At 38.9% G+C, this 23,394-nt stretch overlaps 1 protein-coding gene and 1 long non-coding RNA gene across 6 annotated transcripts in view; one reads left to right on the top strand and one right to left on the bottom strand.

Annotated features, from left to right (window-relative positions):
* On the top strand, window positions 1–18,520 carry LOC117676901 (uncharacterized). The gene is made up of 2 exons (XR_004594555.1): window positions 1–50; window positions 18,470–18,520. It is a non-coding gene; the product is annotated as an uncharacterized LOC117676901 (long non-coding RNA).
* MLIP (muscular LMNA interacting protein) overlaps window positions 1–23,394 on the bottom strand; it is an 81,106-nt gene that overhangs the window by 2,016 nt on the left and 55,696 nt on the right. For 3 of the 5 annotated variants that reach the window (XM_060689252.2, XM_034436708.3, XM_034436710.3), the window contains 3 exons: window positions 21,858–21,902; window positions 19,525–19,584; window positions 18,877–19,005 (listed from right to left, as the gene is read on the bottom strand). In XM_060689252.2, coding sequence (XP_060545235.2) covers window positions 18,877–19,005; window positions 19,525–19,584; window positions 21,858–21,902 — 234 coding nt within the window. Of the gene's footprint in view, window positions 1–14,074; window positions 14,277–18,876; window positions 19,006–19,524; window positions 19,585–21,857; window positions 21,903–23,394 lie in introns of those variants that run through there. The other 2 variants (XM_060689253.2, XM_034436709.3) reach the window with 2 other exon arrangements.

Raw genomic sequence — 23,394 nt, 5'->3', positions numbered from 1 at the left:
AAAGGACATTATTTTTCCTTTCATTGGGAAAGCGTCTTGAACAAGAAAAGGTAAAAGGTAGTTTTCTCCTGTCCAATCGTGTCTGACTCTAGGGGGCGGTGCTCATTTCCATTTTCCAGCCAAGGGAGCCAACATTGCCCAAAGATGCTTCTGTGGTCATGTGGCTGGCATGACTATACACAAGGTGCACGTAATGTAGTTACCTTCCTACCACGGTGGTACCTATTTATCTATTCACATTTGCATGCTTTTGAGCTGCTAAGTTGGCAGGAGCTGGGGCAAGAACAGGCGCACCCCTCATCATGCGGTGCTTGGGTCTCGAACTGCTGACCTTCCAGTCAACAAGCCCAGCATCTTAACCACTAGGATACCACGCGGCTTAGATCTAAACCAGAAACTTTTCCCTGAAAGAAAGAAGGAAACTGAAAAGAAGCAAGACCCTCTATGTATGACATTGACATTGATGTCACCCTTTTTGGAAAGTCAAATCAATCTTATTTTCACTTATTTGAAAATTGCAATACTTCTATTTGTGATTTGTGATCCTGAAGGTTTGTGAGGTTTATATGTGCGAGGCTATTTTCCAATCCATTAGCACTCTTGCTTCATCCCACCTTGGCTGCTTGAGTTTTGAAGCTTTATAATAGATTTCACAGGGAACCTAGCCAACAAATCTGATCTTAACCTTAAACCTTCTAAGTCTCTTTTACATTCCCTGGGTTTTGTTTTTTTTAAAAAAAGATGCTTATAGGAACTGCTGAATTGATTTTTCCTGCTTATATAACTAATTATATTTATCAATGTCCTGCCTCATCTGTTTTCCCAGCCTTTTTGACTCGTGAACTATTATTTTCTCACCCACAAATATGCACACATTGAAGATCAGGCTGTAATCTATATGTCTAGTTGTTGTTTTTAGGGAGAAAAATCTGGCTGTAAAGTACAGGGTCTTGCTCCTTGGTTTCTGGAGGAGGTAAAAGACAAGAGAGACTTCTAGAGCAGTGTTGGAGAATAGAATAGAATAGAATAGAATAGAATAGAATAGAATAGAATAGAATAGAATAGAATAGAATAGAATAGAATAGAATAGAATAGAATAGAATAGAATAGAATATTTTTTTTTAAACAGATCAACCAGGCATCGGTAAGAGCCCATATTATGAATTACATCATGGGAATAAGAGTAGAAAAATGTAGTTATCCACACATAACCACATATCAATCCTGTTTAAAGTGACCCATTCCCTGCTGGGAAGGAATCACAAGACTATCTGCAGGCTGTTATGAAGACTACTCTAGGCATCTAATGGATAAAATTGCTCAGATCCACTGAGGTGCTGAGATCCAGTTGATGTGCTCAAGGCATAGATTTGTTTTGTTATGTGGGAAATGTTTGGCTCTGTGACTCTTGAGGGAGTGGACAGGACATGCTATCCAGTCACCTGTTTAATTAAAAGATGTCCCTCCTGATCTCCTGAGAGGTGGCATGTGGTTAAATCCATGCAACAGTAAATTTATCCTTGAGAAGAGGATTGTTTCACTTGGCTTGAAGGAGACAATGATGTGCTCACTTGCTCTCAAGAAGCCATCATTGGATTCAATGGACAGCCTGGAAGAAATGAATTACCTGGGCTCATTTCAATTGGATTTCAAGCCAAGCATAGTAGGGAATTAATATTGATCACACTTGTCGGTAACCTCTGGTGGAGCTAGGGCAAGGGTGGTGCAACTCTCCTGTTTTTTCTTATATCTCAGCAGTTTCAATATACTAATCATGGTATTCTTCTAGACCATCCATGGAGTTTGGAAGGAGGAGTCCTGGTGCTGGAATGTTTTTTCTTTCTCTGTGGTCAGTTGCAAATGTTGACAGGTGTCAAGAAATCTAGTTTGAAGCCACCGGTTAGTGAGATACCTCAGGGCTCAATGTGCTCAACTTTTCTGCTTAACTTCTAAATGACACCCTTGAGCAAAGTCATCTGTTGATATGCGATCAGGTACTATCAGTATGTTAATGGTTCTCAACTAAACATTATAATCTCTGGTCACCCAAATAAGATGATTGAGATCATATCTCAATCCTGGAGATTGTACCAACTTGGGAAGGCAAGATTAAATTCACCATGAAGAGACTGGGTAGCTATGTTTGCATGATTCTTTTGATGTCAGTGAATTTTCATCTTTGATTCTAAATGGGGTGGCACTTCTCCATTCAGAACCAGAACAAGCAATTTGAATGTAGTCCTGGCTCCTATTCAGTGAGCAGGTAGCAACTTGGCCACGAGAACCTTCACAAAGAACATCTGGTGTCCAAATTGCTCTACTTCCTGGGTCAGAAGTCCATTCTCATAGTCACTCATACCTGAGTAACCCCACATGTAAATTATTGCAATGGCTTTAAATAGGGTTGCCCTTGAAGAACACTCAGGATCTACAGCTGGTTCAGAACACAGCAAAATAAGCAATGCATCTCAGAATACCCCTGCTAGTCTAGCTGTAATGGTTATCAGTAGCTTCTGGGTGCAATTCAAGGTGTCAGTTATTATCTACAAAAGCCTTCATGGCACGGCTATCGGAGAGATCACAATTTTTGCATTTCTGCTTGTCCTATAAAATTCAACAAGACATGCATGTTTCATGTACCCTCCATTAAAGAAAGTCACCTGCTGGGCCCAAGGAGCGCATCTTTTCTGTGGCAGCACTTTCCTTCTAGAGAAGGGATGTCCATAATTCCCCAGCATGGCTGGCTGGGGAATTAAGGGAGTTGAAATCCACTATTCTTAAAGTTGTCAAGTTTGGAGACCTTTATTTAGAGTAATGTCTCACCTAGAGTTCAGACTATCTCACTCTGCAAACCTTTAGGCAATATTTTAAAAGCTGGGTTCCTACTCCCTTACTTCCAAAGTTCTGGGATAGCTTGGTAGTGTGCCCAGTTGATCTATAGGTGTATGTTGTATTTATTTTGTGTATATTGTAGGTATTATATTATATTTTAATTGTATGCCACCTAGCGTCAATGTTGAGTTGGGCAGCCATATAAATCTAAATTTTAAATAAATAAATCATACTTCTTAAGTATGATTTATATACAGATTTATATACAGGAATAAAATTAATAGAGATTCCTCATAACCTAGCTCAAAAATGACAAACATAAGCAGCAGTAATTTCATTGAGAATAACAGGAATAAATGAGAATAAATTTCGTCTGGAATTCAATTGAAATACATTCTTTATACTAATTGTGCAATAATCATGGTCTGGAGATTCAGAGCCTAAGGCATTGCTGTTGGATGGGGCAGGCACATTATTATTATTATTGTTGTTGTTGTTGTTGTTGTTGTTGTTGTTGTTGTTGTTGTTATTATTATTATTATTATTATTATTATTATTATTATTATTATTATTATTATTATTATTAAGTTCTTTTTATCACTGATCTATTTATTTCGGGTTTAGTGCTTGTATTTTATTGGGTTTTTGATGTTTATGTTTATTACCTTAAATGGCCAGAAATTCTTACTGATTTGGTAGTATGGAAATATGCCCACCAAACAAAGAAATTCTCTGCAGGCCTAGGGTTTGTTTTTTTTCTAGATAAAGGACACCAAAGTAATTTTTCCCCCAAATATATTATTATGAATCTTTAGGGACGTGGTCTCCAGATAGGTAAGCCAGAAATTTAAGAATTATACATGTGACAAAAGAAAGGCCTGGACAGCCTTATAAGTATGGTTAAAATTGAGAAATAGGACAAGAAAAATAGGAACAAAAGAGAAAAAAAAGGACAAAATAACTACAAAAATTTAGGAAGAGAATAGGGAAGTCCTCTTTAACAATGGATGCAGGAGAGAGAAATTCTGCTGAATTATGAAGTTTAAAAATCCACTTTAAGGACTGAGGTAAATTCCAATTGCTTGAAAACAGTATTTAGATAATTTCTACTACTAAATATCACTACAGTTTGTTGGCTAAGAAAAATAAAACCTAGTGATGATGAGGAGGAGGAGGAGGAGAGGGAGGGAGGGAGGGAGGGAGGGAGAGAAAATATAATTATGCTGCTTTCTTTTAGAATAGAATAGAATAACAGAGTTGGAAGGGACCTTGGAGGTCTTCTAGTCCAACCCCCTGCTCAGGCAGGAAACCCTACACCACTTCAGACAAATGGTTATCCAACATCTTCTTAAAAATTTCCAGTGTTGGAGTATTCACAACTTCTGCAGGCAAGTTGTTCCACTGATTAATTGTTCTGTCAGGAAATTTCTCCTTAGTTCTAAATTGCTTCTCTCCTTGATTAGTTTCCATCCATTGCTTTTTGTTCTATCCTCAGGTGCTTTGAAGATTAGTTTGACTTCAGCTTCTTTGTGGCAGCCCCTGAGATATTGGAACACTGCTATGTCTCCCCTAGTCCTTCTTTTCATTAAACTAGACATATCCAGTTCCTGCAACCGTTCTTCATATGTTTTAGCCTCCAGTCCCCTAATCATCTTTGTTGCTCTTCTCTGCACTCTTTCTAGAGTCCCAACATCTTTTTTTACATCGTGGTGACCAAAACTGAATGCAATATTCCAAGTATGGCTTTACCAAGGCTTTATAAAGTGGTATTAACACTTCATGTGATCTTGATTCTATCCCTCTGTTTATGCAGCCCAGAACTGTGTTGGCTTTTTTGGCAGCTGCTGCACACTGCTGGCTCATATCTAAGATCCCTCTCACAGTTACTACTATTGAGCAAGGTACCACATATACGGTACCTGTGCATTTTGTTTTTCTTCCCTAAGTGTAGAACCTTACTTTTTTCACTGTTTAATTTCATTTTGTTAGATAGCGCCCAATGTTCAAGTCTGTCAAGATCCTTCTGTATATCTTCTGGACTGTTGGCTATTCCTGCCAGCTTGGTGTCATCTGCAAATTTGATGAGTTCCCCATCTATTCCCTCATCCAAGTCATTGATGAAGATGTTGAAGAGCACTGGGCCTAAAACAGAGCCCTGGGGTACTCCACTGCATACTTCCCTCCATGTAGATGCAGTTCCATTGAGGACTACAAGTTGAGTGCGGTTGGTCAGCCAGTTACGAATCCATCTAGTGGTGATGCTGTCTAATCCACATTTTTCTACTTTATCCAGTAGTAGGTTATGGTCTACTTTATCAAATGCTTTACTGAAGTCCAAGTAAATTATATCGACAGCATTCCCCTGGTCCACTAATTTTGTCACTTTTAATTTAATCTGTTTTGTTATAAATCTATATCTATCAATCATCTATCTATCATCTATCTATCATTAGATTTATTTATTACATTAAATCCATTTACTGGAAAAGTTGTTTGATCAAATCTATTGCTATACTGGATCTCTTTGCTCCAAAATGAAAGAAGAAATACTCTAAAACTAGCAATACAAAGCAAATGTACTACCATTTTATTAAACTTGTATGCTGCCCATCTCATTAGACGCAAATCTAAGCGACTTACAGACATTCAATTAAAATGCAATATAGAACATTAAAACAATGCAGCATTTGCACTATGCTGTTCTGTTTTTGAGCTTATAATGTCCTCTGCTGAGCTCATGTGGGTTTGTTCCAGGGGTGAAATCTAAAAATTTTTGCTACCGGTTCTGTGGGCGAAGCTTGGTGGTAAGGTGACTGGGAGGGCGTGGCTTGTTGGTCAGGTGGGTGTGGCCAAGTCAATGTCACTTCTTTGCCCTTTTTTAAATTACAAAACACAACACAACACAACTGGCTCACCCACAATATAAAAGCAGCTGTGCTAGACCCAAAATGGCCCCTGCAACAAGCAGGAACCTCACACAGCCACAAAAAGCCCCAAAAAACCAACTTTCACACTTTACACACACACAACACAACACAACACAACTGGCTCACCCACAATGTAAAAGCAGCTGTGCTAGACCTAAAATGGCCCCTGCAATAAGCAGGAACCTCACACAGCCACAAAAAGCCCAAAAAACCAACTTTCACACTTTACACACACAAAATTCCACATACAGCTTTGTGAGATTTTGTGTGTTTGTGTAGTTAGAGTGAAACACTACAGAAATACACTAAATCTCAGAAAGCTGCACAAATATTATTTTATTTTAATTTATTTTTATTTTTATATAAAACCAGCTAAATTTAAAACTTCCTAAACTTTAAATGGCTAGGTTTAAAAGAAGAACAACTAAAAAAAAAACCAAATCAAGCATGATCCAAAGGACAATGACTTCATAAAAATGTATCAAAATGACAAACACTGTTTTAGATATAGAGCAAGCTTCAGGTTCCCCAAAATTGCAAAAGAGTTTCCAAATGTAAACTTGGAGAATACAAGCTGTTTTACTGGGAGAAGAAACATTTGGAGCAGCTATTTGACAGGAAAGTGATAATGGCATCCAACTGTTAACAGGTAGAAATTGCTGAAACATTTTCTACGAAAAAAGCCAATTAAAAAGCTGATTAAGACCAAATTGAGACTTTTCTCCTGTCTAGACATGCAGATGTCATACAGTGTACAGTTATTTCCTGTCAAAGTTCTACATAAAGCAGAATCATTGACTATAAAGATTTGAGATCTTCTGCTCCAACCCCCTGCCAATGCCAGTATCCATTACTGCAAATACAATCTACTTTTTAAAAAAAAGAAAGAAAGAAAGAATTAGATAATAAATATGCAGACATTTAACAGCTTCAAATGTCCATAAAGAATACCAAAGAGCATAGTAAAACATTACAGAGGTAGTAATGCCAAGAAATCAACTCTGAACATGCTGGCATTATCCCTGATGTGTAATGGCACGATAGATTAAACTCAAATGGACAAGAATTCATGTACTGGTAAAAGTCATAACAAAATCTGCTAATGAAGAGCTGAATTCTCTAGATACAGCCTAATGGACTGTTGAAAGAAATATCCATTTGGTTCAGTTCCAAGCCGGGAGAAAGACACTGGAAACATGGAGGCTGATTGGAAAGATGGCATATTGATGAAGCAGAACTACGTGGGTTTGTGGTTCTGGGCAGCTGACAAAATGGAGTTGAGAGGGGGGGGGTTATACCTTCCTTTGGGCTTTGCACTTGAACTTCCTGTTCCTGTGCAAGGTCATGTATTCTATTGTCTGTTGTCAGATTCCTATGTGGTCATGTAGGGATTATGTAGGGGTCAAAGCTGGCTCTATAGGCAAAAGGGGAAATGCAAATCCTAGGTGCTTGTCTGAGCTAATTTTGTCAACCTTTTGTTTGTTGCTTATCTGAGTTTCTGTCTTGACCCAATCTTTCTGAATGGATTACCAAATCGGCATTTCTAAAAGTTGGCCTCCTTAGTTTCTGCTTGGGGCAGGGAAACTGGGGCTGGTTTTTGAATAGGCTGACCCAATCTTTCTTAAAATATATGTTGGGGGCTATTAAGAAAGGCTGAATCTACTTTCTATCTTTTTTATAATAAAAAAAAACACGTTTCTCCATTTCTCATCTAGGGAAATATAATATTCTGCATTTTTTAATATTCCCCAAAATATTTCATTCTTCGGGGGGGGGGGGTGCTGACTTTCTACAGGACTATGTATTAACACAGGAGGAAAATGGATGGATTTCTCTCCCTTTTTTTCCTAGTCAAAATTTCACAATGACACCACATCACCAACATCCTTATCTTTCTGCAAAATGTCTAGCATGGAATACACAGAAATAACATGACACAGCTGACAAATAGTTTAGTCAATGAAATTAAACATGAGTTTCAACAATTTGTACAGCTCAGAACATATTTCTAGTTGTAAGGCCTAAGACTACAAAACATTGTACAAGCCAGTAACTGCTGCTCTCCCAATTTAACAAATTCAATACTGATGTTCTAACATTCCTTTAATCCTGTTCTAGCATTCCTTTAATCCTCTTGAAAAGAGCCTAAATGACAGGATGTAGTCTAAATGTACCAAATGAAATGTTTTGCACACACTATATAAATGCACATAACATGCCCATTGTGGTTTTTGAGTAAGCAACATTATAAAATTGCAGAAAGGGAATAGATGCACACATTCTTTGTTAAGCTAAAGACTTTTTTAAAATATGAAAATAGAAATGCAACGAACCTCGTAAAGCATGATTGCTTCCCTCGCGTCTATATACCAGTTGATATACTGCTATTTATGCTTTAAACTTGCTACTTTTCTGTTTTTGAGTACATTATTAACTGCATTCAGCCATAACTATCATAATCCTTCCACCTCTCTCACCAATTTGTTGTTCTTCCATATATTTGTTCTGGAAATCAATCTTTATTCATTCTCTGGCCTAGAAACCTGGAGACAGTGAGTTTAGCCATGAAATCCAGTTGGGTGACTCTGGACCAGTCTCTCTCTCTCAGCCCAACCCACCTCACAGCATTGTTCTTGTGAAGAAAAAGAGGAGAAGGAAGGAGCCTTAGGTATGTTTGCTGCCTTGAGTTACTTGTAAGTACTAAGACAGAATTATTAAAAAATCTAGTAAATAAATACTTCTTTAACACTCAGTTTTGTATTTTGTCCTTATTCATTCAGCAGCCATTTATTCTTGGATCCCTCTTCCTTTTTTGCTATTTATACTTTTTAAATCAAGCACTGCTACTCATTCATCTGTTATGATTCTATCATATCAGAGCATGGTCAAAACCACAAGTTATACACAGCCAGTTTTGTTTCTTTTAACAAACATTCATTTCTCACAGCAGTTCACAGACAGTAGCACTCCATTACATTTCTACTAGCAACTGCTTTACTTAAAATTTCTCCATCCATTTCTCCATCTATAGTAAGCATTCTTTCCTAAGATCAGGTTTGTATACTTTCAGGTTCTGAACTCAATTTTCTCTCACAATTACCAGTTTTGCTTATAAAAAGCAGTGAGAAAACATGATTGGGAGAATTTAAATTTACATTATGCTAGAATCTTAAAGTTAATTTAGAAATTTAGGCTGTACTTCAGGAAGGGACTAACCTATTCCTAACCAAGCCTTTCTCTTAAATAGAAGACAGAATAACAGGGTTGAAAAGAACCTTGGAGGTCTTCTAATCCAACCCCCTGCACTAGCAGGAGGGCCTATACCCGTGATGGCGAACCTATGGCATGCGTGCCACAGGTGGCACGTGGAGCCATATTAGTGGGCACGCCAGCTCAGTTCTGGGGCGCATGCACGTGGTGCCCAGCTTATTTTCGGGCCTTCTGGGCCCACGAGAAGTAGGGAAACAGGCTGTTTCCTGCCTCTGGAAGGCCTGGAGGGGGTGGGGAAGGCCCGTTTTTCTTTCTTAACTGGCTCCAGATCTTTTCTATGCATTTGGGAAGGGCAAAAACAGCCTTTCCCACTCCCTTGGAGGCCCTATGGAGGCTGAAAGGGCCCATTTCCTAACTCCCGGTGGGACAGGAAGTGACATTTTTTCCTGTCCCCAGCCTCCAGAGGCTCCTAGAGACTCCTAGAGAGGTTCTGGAGGCTAGGGACAGCAAAAAATGTCACTTCCTGTCCCACCGAGAGTCGGGAAATGGGCCCTTTCAGCCTCCGTAGGGCCTCCAAGGGTAAGGTGACCAGATTTTAACATTGGTAAAGAGGGACATTGTGGGCGTGGCTTATTTTGTGGGCGTGGCTAGCTGGTCATGTGACTGGGTAGGCGTGGCTAGCTGGTCATGTGACCGGGTGGCCATGGCTATGTGTATAGGGTAAGGTGAACAGATTTTAACATTGGTAAGAAGGACACCATTGTGGGCGTGACTTATTGTGTGGGCGTGGCTTGGAGGCCATGTGACTGGGTGGGCGTGGCTAGCTGGTCATGTGACCGGGTGGCCATGGCTATGTGTATAGGGACTACTCAGAGGGCTGAAAAGTCATTTCTGACAGGTCCTCACACTTTTGACTGGTCCTCACACTTATGACCATCCTCACATTTATGCCCGTGCAGTATTCTTAACAACCATGTCACTCATTTCACAACTGCTTCTCTTCACCATGGTGACAAGATAGGGCAAAAACGTAAAATGTGAGGACAGTCGTAAGTTCGAGGACTGGTCAAAAGTGTGAGGACCAGTCAAAAATAACTTTTTCAGCCCTCTGAGTAGTCCATATGCACAAAAGGACTAACCAGAGGGCTGAAAAAATCATTTCTGACAGGTCCTCGCACTTTTGACTGGTCCTCACACTTATGACCATCCTCACATTTATGCCCGTGCAGCATTCTTAACAACCATGTCACTCATTTCACAACTGCTTCTCTTCACCATGATGACAAGATAGGGCAAAAATGTAAAATGTGAGGACAGTCGTAAGTTTTGAGGACTGGACAAAAGTGCGAGGATCAATCAAAAATAACTTTTTCAGCCCTCTGAGTAGTCCATATGCACAAAAGGACTAACCAGAGGGCTGAAAAAAGTCATTTCTGACAGGTCCTCGCACTTTTGACTGGTCCTCACACTTATGACCATCCTCACATTTATGCCCATGCAGCATCCTTAACAACCATGTCACTCATTTCACAACTGCTTCTCTTCACCATGGTGATAAGATAGGGCAAAAAACATAAAATGTGAAGACAGTCATAAGTTCGATGACTGGTCAAAAGTGCGAGGACCAGTCAAAAATAACTTTTTCAGCCCTCTGAGTAGTCCATATGCATAAAAGGATACAGCAATAGAGAGGGATGAAGGAAGGGAAGGGAAATTAGAGTAGGAGTGAGGGTAAGAGGGGGAGGAAGAGAGGAGAAGGAGAAAGGAAGAGGAAGTAGGGAGGAGAAGAAGAGGGGGGGAAGAGAAAGTAAGAAGGAAAGAAAAGAGAGAGGTGGTAGGTTTGAGGAGAAAGATTGCTGTACAATAAAAAAGATGAAAGGGAAGAAAGCCAACCCCAAACAAATATAAAGATATTAAGATAAAGAATGAATTGTTAAACTTTAAAGAATAAAAGAGAACAAATATGAATATATAGCAATAATTAGAAACACACATACATACATGGCGTTAATAAAAGCTGACAGACAAGAAAGGGGGGGGTGCTCCCCCACTCTCTGAGCCTACAGACTCTGCAGAATGGTTGTAATTTAAAAGAATTTATTCAGGAGGAAATGGCAAAATATTATGAAACTGTGAATCAGAAATTTGAAAATTTAAGGCAGGAAATTAAAGAAATGATACAACTAAAGTATGATAATTTGCAACAAAAGATTGTAACAGTGACTAATGGTTTTTCAGAAATTGCGATAAAGTTGGATACAAATATTAAATTGCTAGAGTCTAAAATGGAGAAAATTGATAACTTGGACAATAAAATATTAAGAATTGAAAAGGACTTAGCAAATATTCGAGATAATAGCTTAGAAGTAAAGTCTAAAGAAGAAGCTGGTCACGAGACTTATAATCTAGAAGATATAAAGCAAGGAATTGAAAGAGAGGCTGTAATGTTGCAATACAGGATCACAGAATTTGCGATCAGAATTAGAGGCTTACAGGAAAATAATAGTGATGACTTAAGAAAAACATCTGCTCAAGTTTTGGCTGGGATCTTAAAGGTTCATCACGGGGACGTAATCAGTAAAATTGATAAGGCTTACAGAGTGGATTCCTGGATTGCCAAGTAAAGGCAATTGCCTAGAGATGTGGTAATTTACTTTATAGAAAAAGAGATAAGAAATGATATTCTGCAAAAATCCTTTAACTCTACTTTACAACTGAATGGGAGAAAAATTTGGATATATAAGGAATTGCCGCCTAAGATCTTAAGAGATAGAAAGAAATTTGGGCCCTTGGTGACTGAGTTAAGAAGACAGAATATCTTATACAGGTGGGATGTCCCAGTGGGTATAATATTGAGATATCAAGGAGTAAGATATCAGTTAAATACTCTTGAAAAAGCGGAAGAATTCTATTATAAGGTACTTAAAAAGCAAAATCAACAAGAGATAGAAACCCAAGAAAAGCAGAAGGAGATGGAAATAACGAAGAAACAACAAATTAAAGAGGTCTCCATAGATGAGCCGCTTTTGGATCCTCTTTCAGAGGCCTCAGCTGGATTATCTAATATAAGAGAGGCGGTTCCGGACCCTAATGCAATGATTTGTCAAGCCACAAACGAGCATGTAAGTCAATCAGCTGATATACAATTTACAGAACCAGAAAGATCTCAGCCACAGATGCAAACCCAACAGGATCAAGCTACTCTTCAGCAAAACCAAATAGTTGATACACAATCTACAGAAAGGAGTTTAGGATGGAGATCCAACCCACAAGAAGTTAAGAAAAGAAGAAGTAGGTCTCACAAACATAAAAACTTTTAAATTAAACAACAGTGTAATGCCAGTTACTTATGAGAGGACTGAATATATAAAAAGATAATGGGCAAAATATTGGCTTATTTTATCCTGAGGAGAGTGGCAGATCTCTGCAGTGCTGAATTATTGGGTGTGAAAAAGGCCTTAAACCAAATGGTTGGAAATATCTTGTTTGTTTTTTGGAGTTCCGGATAAATACGTGTATGCTGAGCTATATGGCAAGAGACTTATTGGATTGGGGCACGCAGAAGATCTGGTTGTTACCCTATTATGATGGTTGGAACCAATTATCTGGATCAAAGACACCTCCATAAACATTATATGGAATATAATTATAAAGTCACTCGGGTGGTTGTCGGGGTTTTTTCTTTTCCAATATGAAGATATTTGTTGCTGATGGGGGCAGATGGTAACTGAAGATATCGAAAATACTGTTGGAATAAGGATGTGATGTTACCCTAACATGGGTGGAGTTCATCATCCAGTTGAAAGATATTCCAGAAGATGCTATATGGATCATAAGTTTAAAGTTTTTTTTTTTTTTTAGGATCTTATTTACATAAGGGAATATTTTTCTAGGGGATTGGGTAGAAGAATAAAGATATTAAGAATAATTATGGTAATTCTGTAGGAAAGTGGGTGGAGAAAGGTTAGGTTATGGATTGTTTATTTTAAAGAAATGTTTAGATGTGAATATTTGTAATGAAGGGGGGAAACGAAATGGCTACTGGAACTGAATAAGTGTTAAATTAGGACTTTTTGAATACTTAGAATAGAAGTATGTTTTGAAATGTTATATTGTCTGAGGGGTAGTAAAAGGGTAGACTACGAGTAGAAATTGTTAAATTGGGAGATATAATAATATTATTACTTTAAATCAGGAGCTATTAGATAATGTTATAATAGAATGTCACTTTGAAATGCTTATTATAGCATAGTATACGGGGGGTATGATAATCTTATTAAAATGAAAGGGTCAGTATATGGAGATTGAGTATGTGGATAGTAAAGTATGATATAATCTGTTATGAACTTGGGTTTTACTATGAGGAAGTCAAGGGGAGGGGGGGTGGGGGGGAGGAGGGGGGGGAAAAAGGGGGAAAAATCTGTATTTGAAAAACTTTTTCAATAAAAAAAAAAAAGATGAAAGGGAAGAAAGCCAACCCCAAACAAATATAAAGATATTAAGATAAAGAATGAATGGTTAAACTTTAAAGAATAAAAGAGAACAAATATGAATAAATAGCAGTAATTAGAAACACACATACAAACATACAATTTATTTTCTTTGAACAGAGTACTTGGCCGGTTCACAAATTTAAACAGTGTTTAGTCACTTCAATTAAATTTACAATTTCTATATTTCCTTTTTGCCATATTTATTCCTCATCTATTTTTTTTAAAAAACCAATATTACCCTTCATCCTCATCTCTAATCTTAATCAAATTCAATTTTTCCCTTCTATTCTATATTATACCCCTTTCCATTGTCATCTATTTTTATATCCATCCTCACATTGTTTAATTATGTAATTATGTAATACAGTTGTTTAATACAAATTCAACATTTTAATATAAATCAATTAGTTATAAAACTATATTTTTTGTATATTAATCAATATGAACATGAATATTCCAATTATTTTCATGCAATCCAATTTCTTACAAATCAATTAATTATATTTACCAATAATAATAAACCAAATAATTTCCCCATATATTCCTCTGAACCACAACTTAAACATTTCTGCTTTCAACACAATATACAATTAATAGTATCTCAATTCAATTATTACAATTCCCTAGTTAAATACAGCTTTTTTTTCTTTTGTGTTTTAAAATCTTGAACTCTCCTCCTAAATTTCCCATTGTTTGCAGTTTTTCACCTACCTTTTTTGGGGAGGAAAAATAAAAATAAAAATAAATCTCTCTCTGCCTCATTTTGTCACGTTCCACCAAAGATCCTGGTTTCGGTTTCGTTTCTGCAGCTTAGCTAGGGGAAAAAAAAACTGCTTCAGGAACTCTTTACACTGATTGCCTGTAGGGCGGCCCTTTGAAGCCCCGGGCAAGAGTTTAAACAGTTTTTTTTTCTTCTAGCCATCAGCTGGGGCTCAAGAGGCAGCGGGACTGAGGAGGCAGAATGAAAAATCGGGACTTTTTTGAAACGCCGCGGGACGCGGGACAAATTGCTAAAAAGCGGGACTGTCCCGCCAAAAGCGGGACGTCTGGTCACCTTATCCAAGGGAGTGGGAAAGGCTGTTTTCGCCCTTCCCAGGTGCATAGAGAGGATCTGGAGCCAGGTAAGAAAGAAAAACGGGTCTACCAGGCCATCATGTGCCAGGAGCGGGGCTGGGTGGGGTTGTGTGCGCATGCGCGTGGGCATGTGCACGTGCGACCCTCCCCCGCCCCCCCCTCTCCTGGCACACGATGGCAAAAAGATTAGCCATCACTGGCCTATACCATTCCGGACAAATGACTGTCCTGTCTCTTCTTGAAAACCTCCAGTGATGGAGCACCTATAACTTCTAGAGGCAAGCTGTTCCGTTAATTAATTGTTCTCACTGTCAGGAAATTTCTCCTCAGTTATAGGTTGGATCTCTGCTTGATAAGTTTCCATCCATTGCTTCTTGTCTTGTCTTCAGGTGCTTTGGAGAATAGGTTGACCCCTTCTTCTTTGTTGCAGCTCCTCAAATATTGGAAGACTGCTATCATGTCACCCCTACATCTACAAATCTACAAATACTTTGGAAAACCAAGCACACGTACAAGAAGATAAACTAATCTTACCTTTTTCTGGGTTTTTATTTTGCTTCACGTTCACATTTTATTATTTATTATTGCATCTATCCCTGATGATGCTACTCTTGCAGAACAGATTAATTGGGGTATTAAACAGGAGACAATATTTACTTCTGGGTTTTTTAATTGGACAAGAGATTATCTCTTATCTTTTGAAATAATAATCCCGCCTTTGAGAAAAAAATAGCATCAGAGTCATCTTAAATCCAAAGCAGAATAGGATCATTTGACAATGTAATCACTGGCTAATAGGGGGAAAAAACATAGCAACAAAAATTGGAGGAATTTTAATCTTCTTGAGTTTCTTATTTTCCTAGTTTAAGGATTCTCCTCTTCAATAATTAATTTGCTTATTGGCATAAACTGCAGGTGCACTTATAAAGGAGCAGTTAGAAACTAATAGATATTTGCACTGTTTTTAATAATGTTTTCTTTTCTTTCTCTTTTCTTTATATTCTTAAACAACAAATAGTGGAGATTTGGGCATTTAACTCAGAGATTAACTCTAACATATTGCTAAACAATATGATTGTCAAATGGAATTTAATTTTTTATGGTTAATTTCTAATCAAATACACATTCAACACTAGTCTTTTGGTCATTCTTTTGTCCAGTGAAAGACACTGTATTTCTGTGCCAATCTTTATTTTATTTCTTTTCTCCTTTTGCCTGTTTGTTTGCTTCTTTAAAAAAAAAATCATGATTTTTTAAAAAAATTAAACAAAGATTAATTTGCCTTGCACATTTAAGACAAACTGTTTCATCCTTATGTAATTGGATTTGATTGGGAAGCAGGGGAACATTTCAACTCTACATATTAATATTATTATTTTAAAATAATTTAACACAATTTTCTTAAAAATAGTATAATGCTATATTTACACAAAAGGATTAAAAATGATTCCTCCTAAGAAAGATTAAAGATGAAAAACTCATACTCAATTATAATATTTTTGCATTTCAAAACGCCAGTGTTTTCAGAAACTGATTTTAAGTTTATTATGCACTTGGATGTTCTTCTGAAATAGCAACATGAGATAAAACATTTTGCAAAAATTAAATAGAGAAGTTAGATGTGAAGGCAATAAAAAGTGTTGTTAACTGCCTATCTATTATTGACATTTCATGCTGACTCTTTTTTGACTGGGGACAGATAATCTCCTGCAGATGAATTCAGTATTTCAGACTGGAAATATTTAAAGCTTGATATTCAGGGGTGGGTTCTACTTACCTTTACTACCGGTTCGCAGCGGGGCCACGCATGCGCAGAATCGTTTTGATGATGTCAGAGTTGGTGGGAGGAGCCTCCCGCAGTTTTACTACCGGTTCTATAGAACCGGTGCAAACCGGAGGCAACCCACCACTGTTGATATTATACTTTTCACGAAGATGGCTTGCCCAAGTCTCTTAACTGATGGAAGCTAATCCAAGCCAGTTGTATGGAAAAGCTGCTTTAAACTTAACTTGAAATGAAGCTGATTTTAAAAACTGATTGTAATTTTACACGGCTAGTTTGTATTAACAGGGTTTCTTGCAGAATCTTCAAACAGTAATCTTCAAAATTAAGATATGAAAAGCAACGAAAAATGCTTGTCTGAATTAGACAGACCATAATGGTCATTTTGCTCAGCAAATCTCGCTCCCTAGTGGTAGAAAAGTACACAGTGCAATTTTGGCTGGTTAGCTCAGGCATTTGAACAAGCAAGAGGAAAAAAGTAAGTTACTCAACTGTATAATTAAGATAAAACCCGGCTATTTCAATGAGGCTGAAAAAAAGCAATCTTTCCTAAAAATGCTGCAAACTAATCCAAGATAACAGTGAAATTGTAACAATAATGTGTGACAAAATGCTGGCCACACCCACGCCTAGTTTAGCGAAGGGGGAAAAGTCATGTGATGTCACCGTGACGACATGAGTTTGACATCCCTGATTTATATGGAAATCTACGGAGTTTTTGTTACACATTATTGTTACAATTGCACTGTTATCTTGGATTAGCTTGCAGCATTTTTAGGAAATGTTTTAACTTGTAAACTATTTAAGTCAGTATACAAATACAAATCTGTCTGACTATAATATTGTCTCAGAAAAAACTGACTCTGTCTTGAGACTCCTCTCTTATTTACTTGGACGATTTACACTTTCAGCTGAACTGTTTAAGAAGATTCTCAGTCATCCAGGTAGAATTGTTTAGAAGTTGAGTCATGGCAACTGTACTTTTTGTTTGCTTGTTTGAAATGTTTCTCTGCTTATCCAAGTAGCTGCTTCGGGATAAACAGTGAAATATTTGAACCCAAAATGAAAAGAAATCTAATTTCCATGACTCAACTTCTTTTCAATGTCGTTTACAACTGATAACCTTAAATACCAGTTTACAATAGGCCCACCTTATTCCACACATAGAGGCTGGAATGAACAGCTCAGATAGAGAAACAAAAAATGTGCCATTTCATGTTTTTAGGAGAGCTGTCAATTGTCCCCTAGTACTGCTTGTGAGAGGGAGACAGAAACAAGGTTCTAATCTCTACAGTAGTTGAAAGTTAGGGGCAGAGAAGTTCTCCTTTGACAAAAAAGGGTTCAACAAATCTCTGACAGACAAAGGTTTAATTTCTTGGCATCTTTTTCGTTCGTCCTGAGAGCAGCACAAACCAGAGTTTTTAAATGCCCTAATTCAGTGGCACCAAGCTGGCCCTGTGAGATTAAGCCTATCTCAAATAGCAATTCTAAACAGTTTTAGTGAGTACAGTTAGTATCTACTTATTTCATCAGCTTTCCAGCACACTTTGTGTATACGATAGAGAAGTGAATGAAAGCTTAAATCATAATGGTAATTGTGGTTAAAGTCCCATTGTATTTTATGTTATTTTGACTAGAGCAAACTGTAAAAGTATATGTTTGACTCCAAGTATTGTTATGGTTAGTGTTATCTTTTTAAGTCCTGCGCTAGCATCCAAGGGCATTTTAGTATACAGGTGTGGATTGATATCTTTTGAAAAGAACAGTCCTCCACTGCTGGATTTATTTTTTAAGTTTATTTTTTAAGTTTACTTATTGCACTTACATCTTTTCCTCTTTTTTTCTCTAACCCTAACCCTATGTGAATATCTTTGCATCTTATTCAGATAATAACCCTGTGAAGTTTGGCTGTTGTGAGAAAGAATTATCACAGAATCTGGAGGCTGAGCCTCTTTCAGAAAGACAGTCCAAGTAGTCAGAGGACCTCTGGATGGGTCAGAGAAGGAAGGAAACCATTTGTTTTCTGCTCACATAGGCCTCACCCTTACTAGAGGATGCTGGGGAATAGGAAATGGGCAGCCACACAACAGAAAGAGGACTACCTTGTGCCATGTGTTTTTAACTTCTTTTTTCTAACATCTTGCTCATAGGTTATTCGGAGAGCCAGGTGCTGAAGTAGGAACGGGGACAGTCATGTGCTAGTCCTCCCTAAAGCCCAGAAGCTGCCTGGGATGGCCTTGGGACAAACGCTCCCTCACAGCCTAAATCAGGACAGGGCTCTAAGGCAAGCCAGCTGGTAGACAAAAACCTTCATTACATCATGCACTGATAGTGTTGCTGTGAGAACTAGGCAAGGGCAGTGCAAAACAAGTGAACTCTGCAAAGAATCCAGGAAGAACAAACATGAAGGAAAATAGCCACTGTGCAATTATGTTATTCGCACCTCTATTAAATGCCCACCAAGAGAAGCCCTGGACCAACTCCTCTGCGAAGGTCCATGCAGAAAGGAAATCCCGATAAAGGATGCAGAATCAGGAAAGGAAGGGGAAAACTTTACCTGTTCGGTCTGAAGATCATTTCTTTCTTCCAAATATTTTCTGAATGGGTTTGGCTGGACAGGTTCTTCTTCTTCTTTCATTATTATTTTTGCTTTTACAGTAGTTGGTCGGATTACCCCAGGCTTTGTCTAGTAATGAAAAAAGAACAGAAATATAAAATAAGTCATATACCAGAATGACAAACATATAATGTTTGAACTAATGATAAAGCATAGAAGAATGTTTCCAATGCATGGTACAGAAAAAAAATATCTGTGCCAGCTTTAACAGAGATGATATATAGTACAGAGAGTTTGGTCTCCTAGGCAAGAAGTTCTAATCTAGATTTTTGAGATCATGTGCCAAAAAGCAAAAAATACTAGCCAGAATGCTTCCGCCTTTCACATTCTTCATCAGTGGTTCAGGTCATGGAAGTCCTCAAACTGGCATGTTCATTTTTCCTATATGGTAAACCACATGCTGGCACATGCCACCTTCTATGCTGGCACTGAAAACAAAGCAACTTAGACCTGAGAAGCTTCAGTGTAGCATAATGGTTAACTGATTGGGCTTTAACTGGGGAGATCCAAGTTCAAGTCCACCCTCAACCATGAAAACCTAATGCATGACTTACTTTTAGCTCATCTCTATCCCTCAGCCAGACCTACCTCACAGGGTTGTTGGAGGTATGCCTCCTTCAGCTCCTGGAGGAAAGGCGGGATATACATCTAATGAATAAATAAAGTAAAATGAAATATGTAATCGCTATAATGGTCCTTCCATGTATCATGCAGGGGCTACCACTGATGGCTTGAGCATTCAAAAGACGCTAGGTCAGAACTATTAATTTATGGGAAAGATAACGAATTCAATCCTTAAAACATGAGAGCTTGTCTCTATCTCTCTAATTAGAATTTTATAATACAATAAAAGCATGCAAAATAAAAAATAAAGGTAGGAAACAAAAGAAGTTGGGGAAAAAAGAAAATAGTCTCTGTCCTTCTTTCTATCAAATATTTGCCATCTTGCTCTTTCCCTCTCAGTCTTTAACTCTTTCTAATCCCCAAATTTAAAAAGAAAAACACTGTTCTGTCTTTTCTTCTTTTAACAAAACATCCATTTCAGTCTTTTTTAAAAGGTTTGTCTTCTGTGACTGTTTATATCAACAGAAGTGCCTGGAACCTGAGTGTTTCTCTCTACCCCCAAGATGGCCCTTATCTGTACCTCAAAATATCATCCAGCAGTGCAACAGAGGAGAATACAATTGGATAGGAAGTGAAGGACAATGGGTTTTGTTTCCAAAAACCATACTTTAGTTTTTAAACTCTACCATGAGAATGAGGCCTTATCACACCAGTGGTGGGTTGCCTCCGGTTCAGACCAGTTCGCAAGAACCAGTAGTAAAACTGGCGGGAGGCTCTGCCCACCAACCCCTATGTCATCAGGAAGCTTCTGCGCATGTGCTGCCCCATTGCGAACCGGTAGTAAAGGTAAGTAGAACCCACCCCTGTATCACACCTGTGGGAGTTTTGTTTTGCTTGCAATATACACGTGTTAGGGCTTCTGCTAGAGTTTTTGTTACCATAGCTATCATAACTATCATGGTTGGGGGGCAGGGGTGATCAAGAGTGACAAAAAGCACATGAAGGCAAGTATATGTGTCCCAGGATAATTTTGCAGGATTCCAATCTGAGTTGGTCACTGGGACCAGAGGTTATTCTGCCAAGCATTTGGGCGCAGGCTGGAGCCCATCATCACATATTCTGGAAAGAGAGAAGTTATCTAATGATAACTTTGGCACGAGCCAAAAGAATAAGTCTTGCAAGTATAAGTCTTTGGTCCCGGTGACCGACTCAGATTGGAACCTTCAGTGATAAAAATATCTAATAGGGCCTTAGTGCCATAGGTTGTCTACCCCACGATACCACACGGTGATGGCCCAAGTTTATTGCACTGCCACACTTAGGGATGGTCTGTTAAAGATTGCTAGCGAAAAAGTATCACAGGATCCCTTTTTTCCTCCATCAAAAGCAGTTATTTAAGATATACAGTGCAGAACATGTATGCGTGAGTTTTGGGGCGTGAGGAAAAGAACTGGAATTGGATTTCAGCACAAAAATGTCACAAGAGTGCAGATCTCTGTTGGAACCAAACCAGTACAGCTCTTAGCACACATTAAAAATGGAAAGCTTCACATATCAGGTAAAATAATACAAAATAACAGAATTGGAAGAGATCTTGGAGATCTTCTAGTCCAGTGATGGCTAACCTTTTTGTCATTGCGTGCCAAAAGTGGGGGGAGTGCGGGGGGGGGGGTCGCATGCATGCCCACATCCATAATTCTATGCGTCCTGCCCCTGCACGCATGACCCCCCGCACTCCCCCTGCTTTTGGTACTTGATGCCATGGTGAGCCCGGTAGGCCCGTTTTTCGCTCTCCCCAGGCTGCAGAGCCTTTCTAGTAGCCTTGGGAGGGTGAAAATGGCCTTTCCCCCCCCCCAGAGGCCCTCAGGAGGCCGGAAACAGTGTGTTTCCTGACTTCCGGTGGGCCTAGAAGGCCCGAAAATCAGCTGGCTGGAGCTGAGCTCATGTGCCCACCAATATGGCTCCGCATGCCACCTGTGGCACCCGTGCCATAGGTTCACCATCATGGTTCTAGTCCAACCCCCTGCTCAAGCAAAAGACCCTATACCATTTCAGATAAATGGTTGTCCAATCTTTTCTTAATTAGGGATGGCTCTACACAAATAGCCAGGCATATAGTTTCCAGCAGAGACAGATTATTTCCTTTTGGCACATTCTTTCTTAAGAGAGTTCTGATATTAAGAGAAATATTTCCCCAGGACTTTTTCAAAATAGTTATAATTCTTTGTTGGGTCTGCCACCGTTTCGTATTTATGTGGAATTTTTATTCAAATCACATGGAGTCTGAGAATGTGATTCACTCAGTCACTCAACCTAATTAATATTCTGAAGAGGATAATAGTGAACTAGAAATGTACCTTATGTGTCTCAGTCACTGCAGGAGCCGTTAAGTAGAGGTTGGCCTGGAACAAAATGTGTACAATATTAGCTCAGTGAAAAGAATCAGATCAGGGAGAGTTACTTATATTAAGAAGAGAAAATTCAATAGTAGATACTTCTGTGCCCATCTTTGTCGGGGTTTTTTTCTTTTGACTTGGTTTGAGCATTTCTTTTGTTTTGAGAAAAAGCTATAAATGGGTGACTTTCAAGCAGAAAATGAACTGAGAGGCCAGCTGCTCTTTCTTTTCTTTTTTAATATAAACAAACAAAAAGCATCATCATATTGTAGAACCACTTGAGATGTAAGCAAAGAGGAAAAGGTGCTAAAAAGAAGTATGCTCACTAGCAATCTAAAGTACCGTATTTTTCGGTGTATAAATCGCACCGGAGTATAAGACACACCTTAATTTTGGGGGAGGAAAACAAGGAAAAAAGTATTTTACCTCTGCCTACCAGCATTTAAGGTAGCGCCGCCCTCCTCTTCCTCCTGCAAGTGAGAGGTGCAGGGACTACTCGCTTTCCCCCAAAGAGACCCCTAGCATGCTCTGGGGGGAGGACAGAGCACAGCCTGAGGAACAACCCTCCCTCTTCGGGACAGTGGGGCGGGGGGAAACAGCCAGCAGCTTTGGGGAACAAGACAGGTGCCACGATTTGCGGCTGATCACCCCTCTGGCCACGCTGACTTCACTCCCCAGCAATGTGAGGAGCCACTGCCGCCACTGCCTAACCCTCTCTGCGCCCAGGAATCAAGCCGAGCTGAATGGGAGCCCCTAAAGGGAAACGTTCCTCCTTTCCAGCCATCGCTGCCCGGATTCCAAAATGCAAACCTCAAGAGTCGCGCTTCAGGTGGCGGCCAGTTCCCCTGCAATGTGCAGTGGGGAACTGGGAAGTGCTTTGGATTTGGGGAGGAGATTGTAGCACTGGCGCCTAAAAGTGCAGAGCCGCGCGCCCCCGTCCTCCTTCTCAGCAGACTTTTCTCTTTCCTCCTGGCCAGATCCGCCGCCTGAAACACCGTACACTTTTTTTTGTCTCTGCACACACCCCATGTTTGGAATCGGGAAGGGGATCCCGGGTCTGGGGTGTGTGCAGACACAAAAAAAAGTGTACCGTGTTTCAGGCGGCGGATCTGGCCAGGAGGTTTTCGCTTTTATTGACTAAGCTATATAGAATAAAATAAATCAGCTATTATGGTTTCTCCTTGGAACTGTCCATCAGAAAAATCAAGAAACCAGATTATAAATAGGATGACTATGAGGTTCTTTTTACAACAGAAATCCCTCTATTTTGAGAGTGCCCACTGCTTGAATCTGAAGACCACATTTGGTGTAAAGATATGAATAAGAAATCTTGTTATAAAATTAATAATGCATGTATGCTGGATTTTCTGATGTTACCTAAATATGGAACATTAACCTCTCTTGAAAGTAATTGGGACTGGCAACTCCATTTCTAATTGACCTGGTCATAAAATGTGGCATCGTATGATCCTGCCAACTCACAATAATTGTTGTGGCA

Source organism: Pantherophis guttatus, chromosome 1 (genome assembly GCF_059756535.1).
Source record: "Pantherophis guttatus breed Tessera chromosome 1, ASM5975653v1, whole genome shotgun sequence".
NCBI classification, from domain to species: domain Eukaryota; kingdom Metazoa; phylum Chordata; class Lepidosauria; order Squamata; family Colubridae; genus Pantherophis; species Pantherophis guttatus.
The sequence above is the reverse complement of the archived record's forward strand: the minus strand, read 5'-3'. Positions and strand labels throughout refer to the sequence as shown.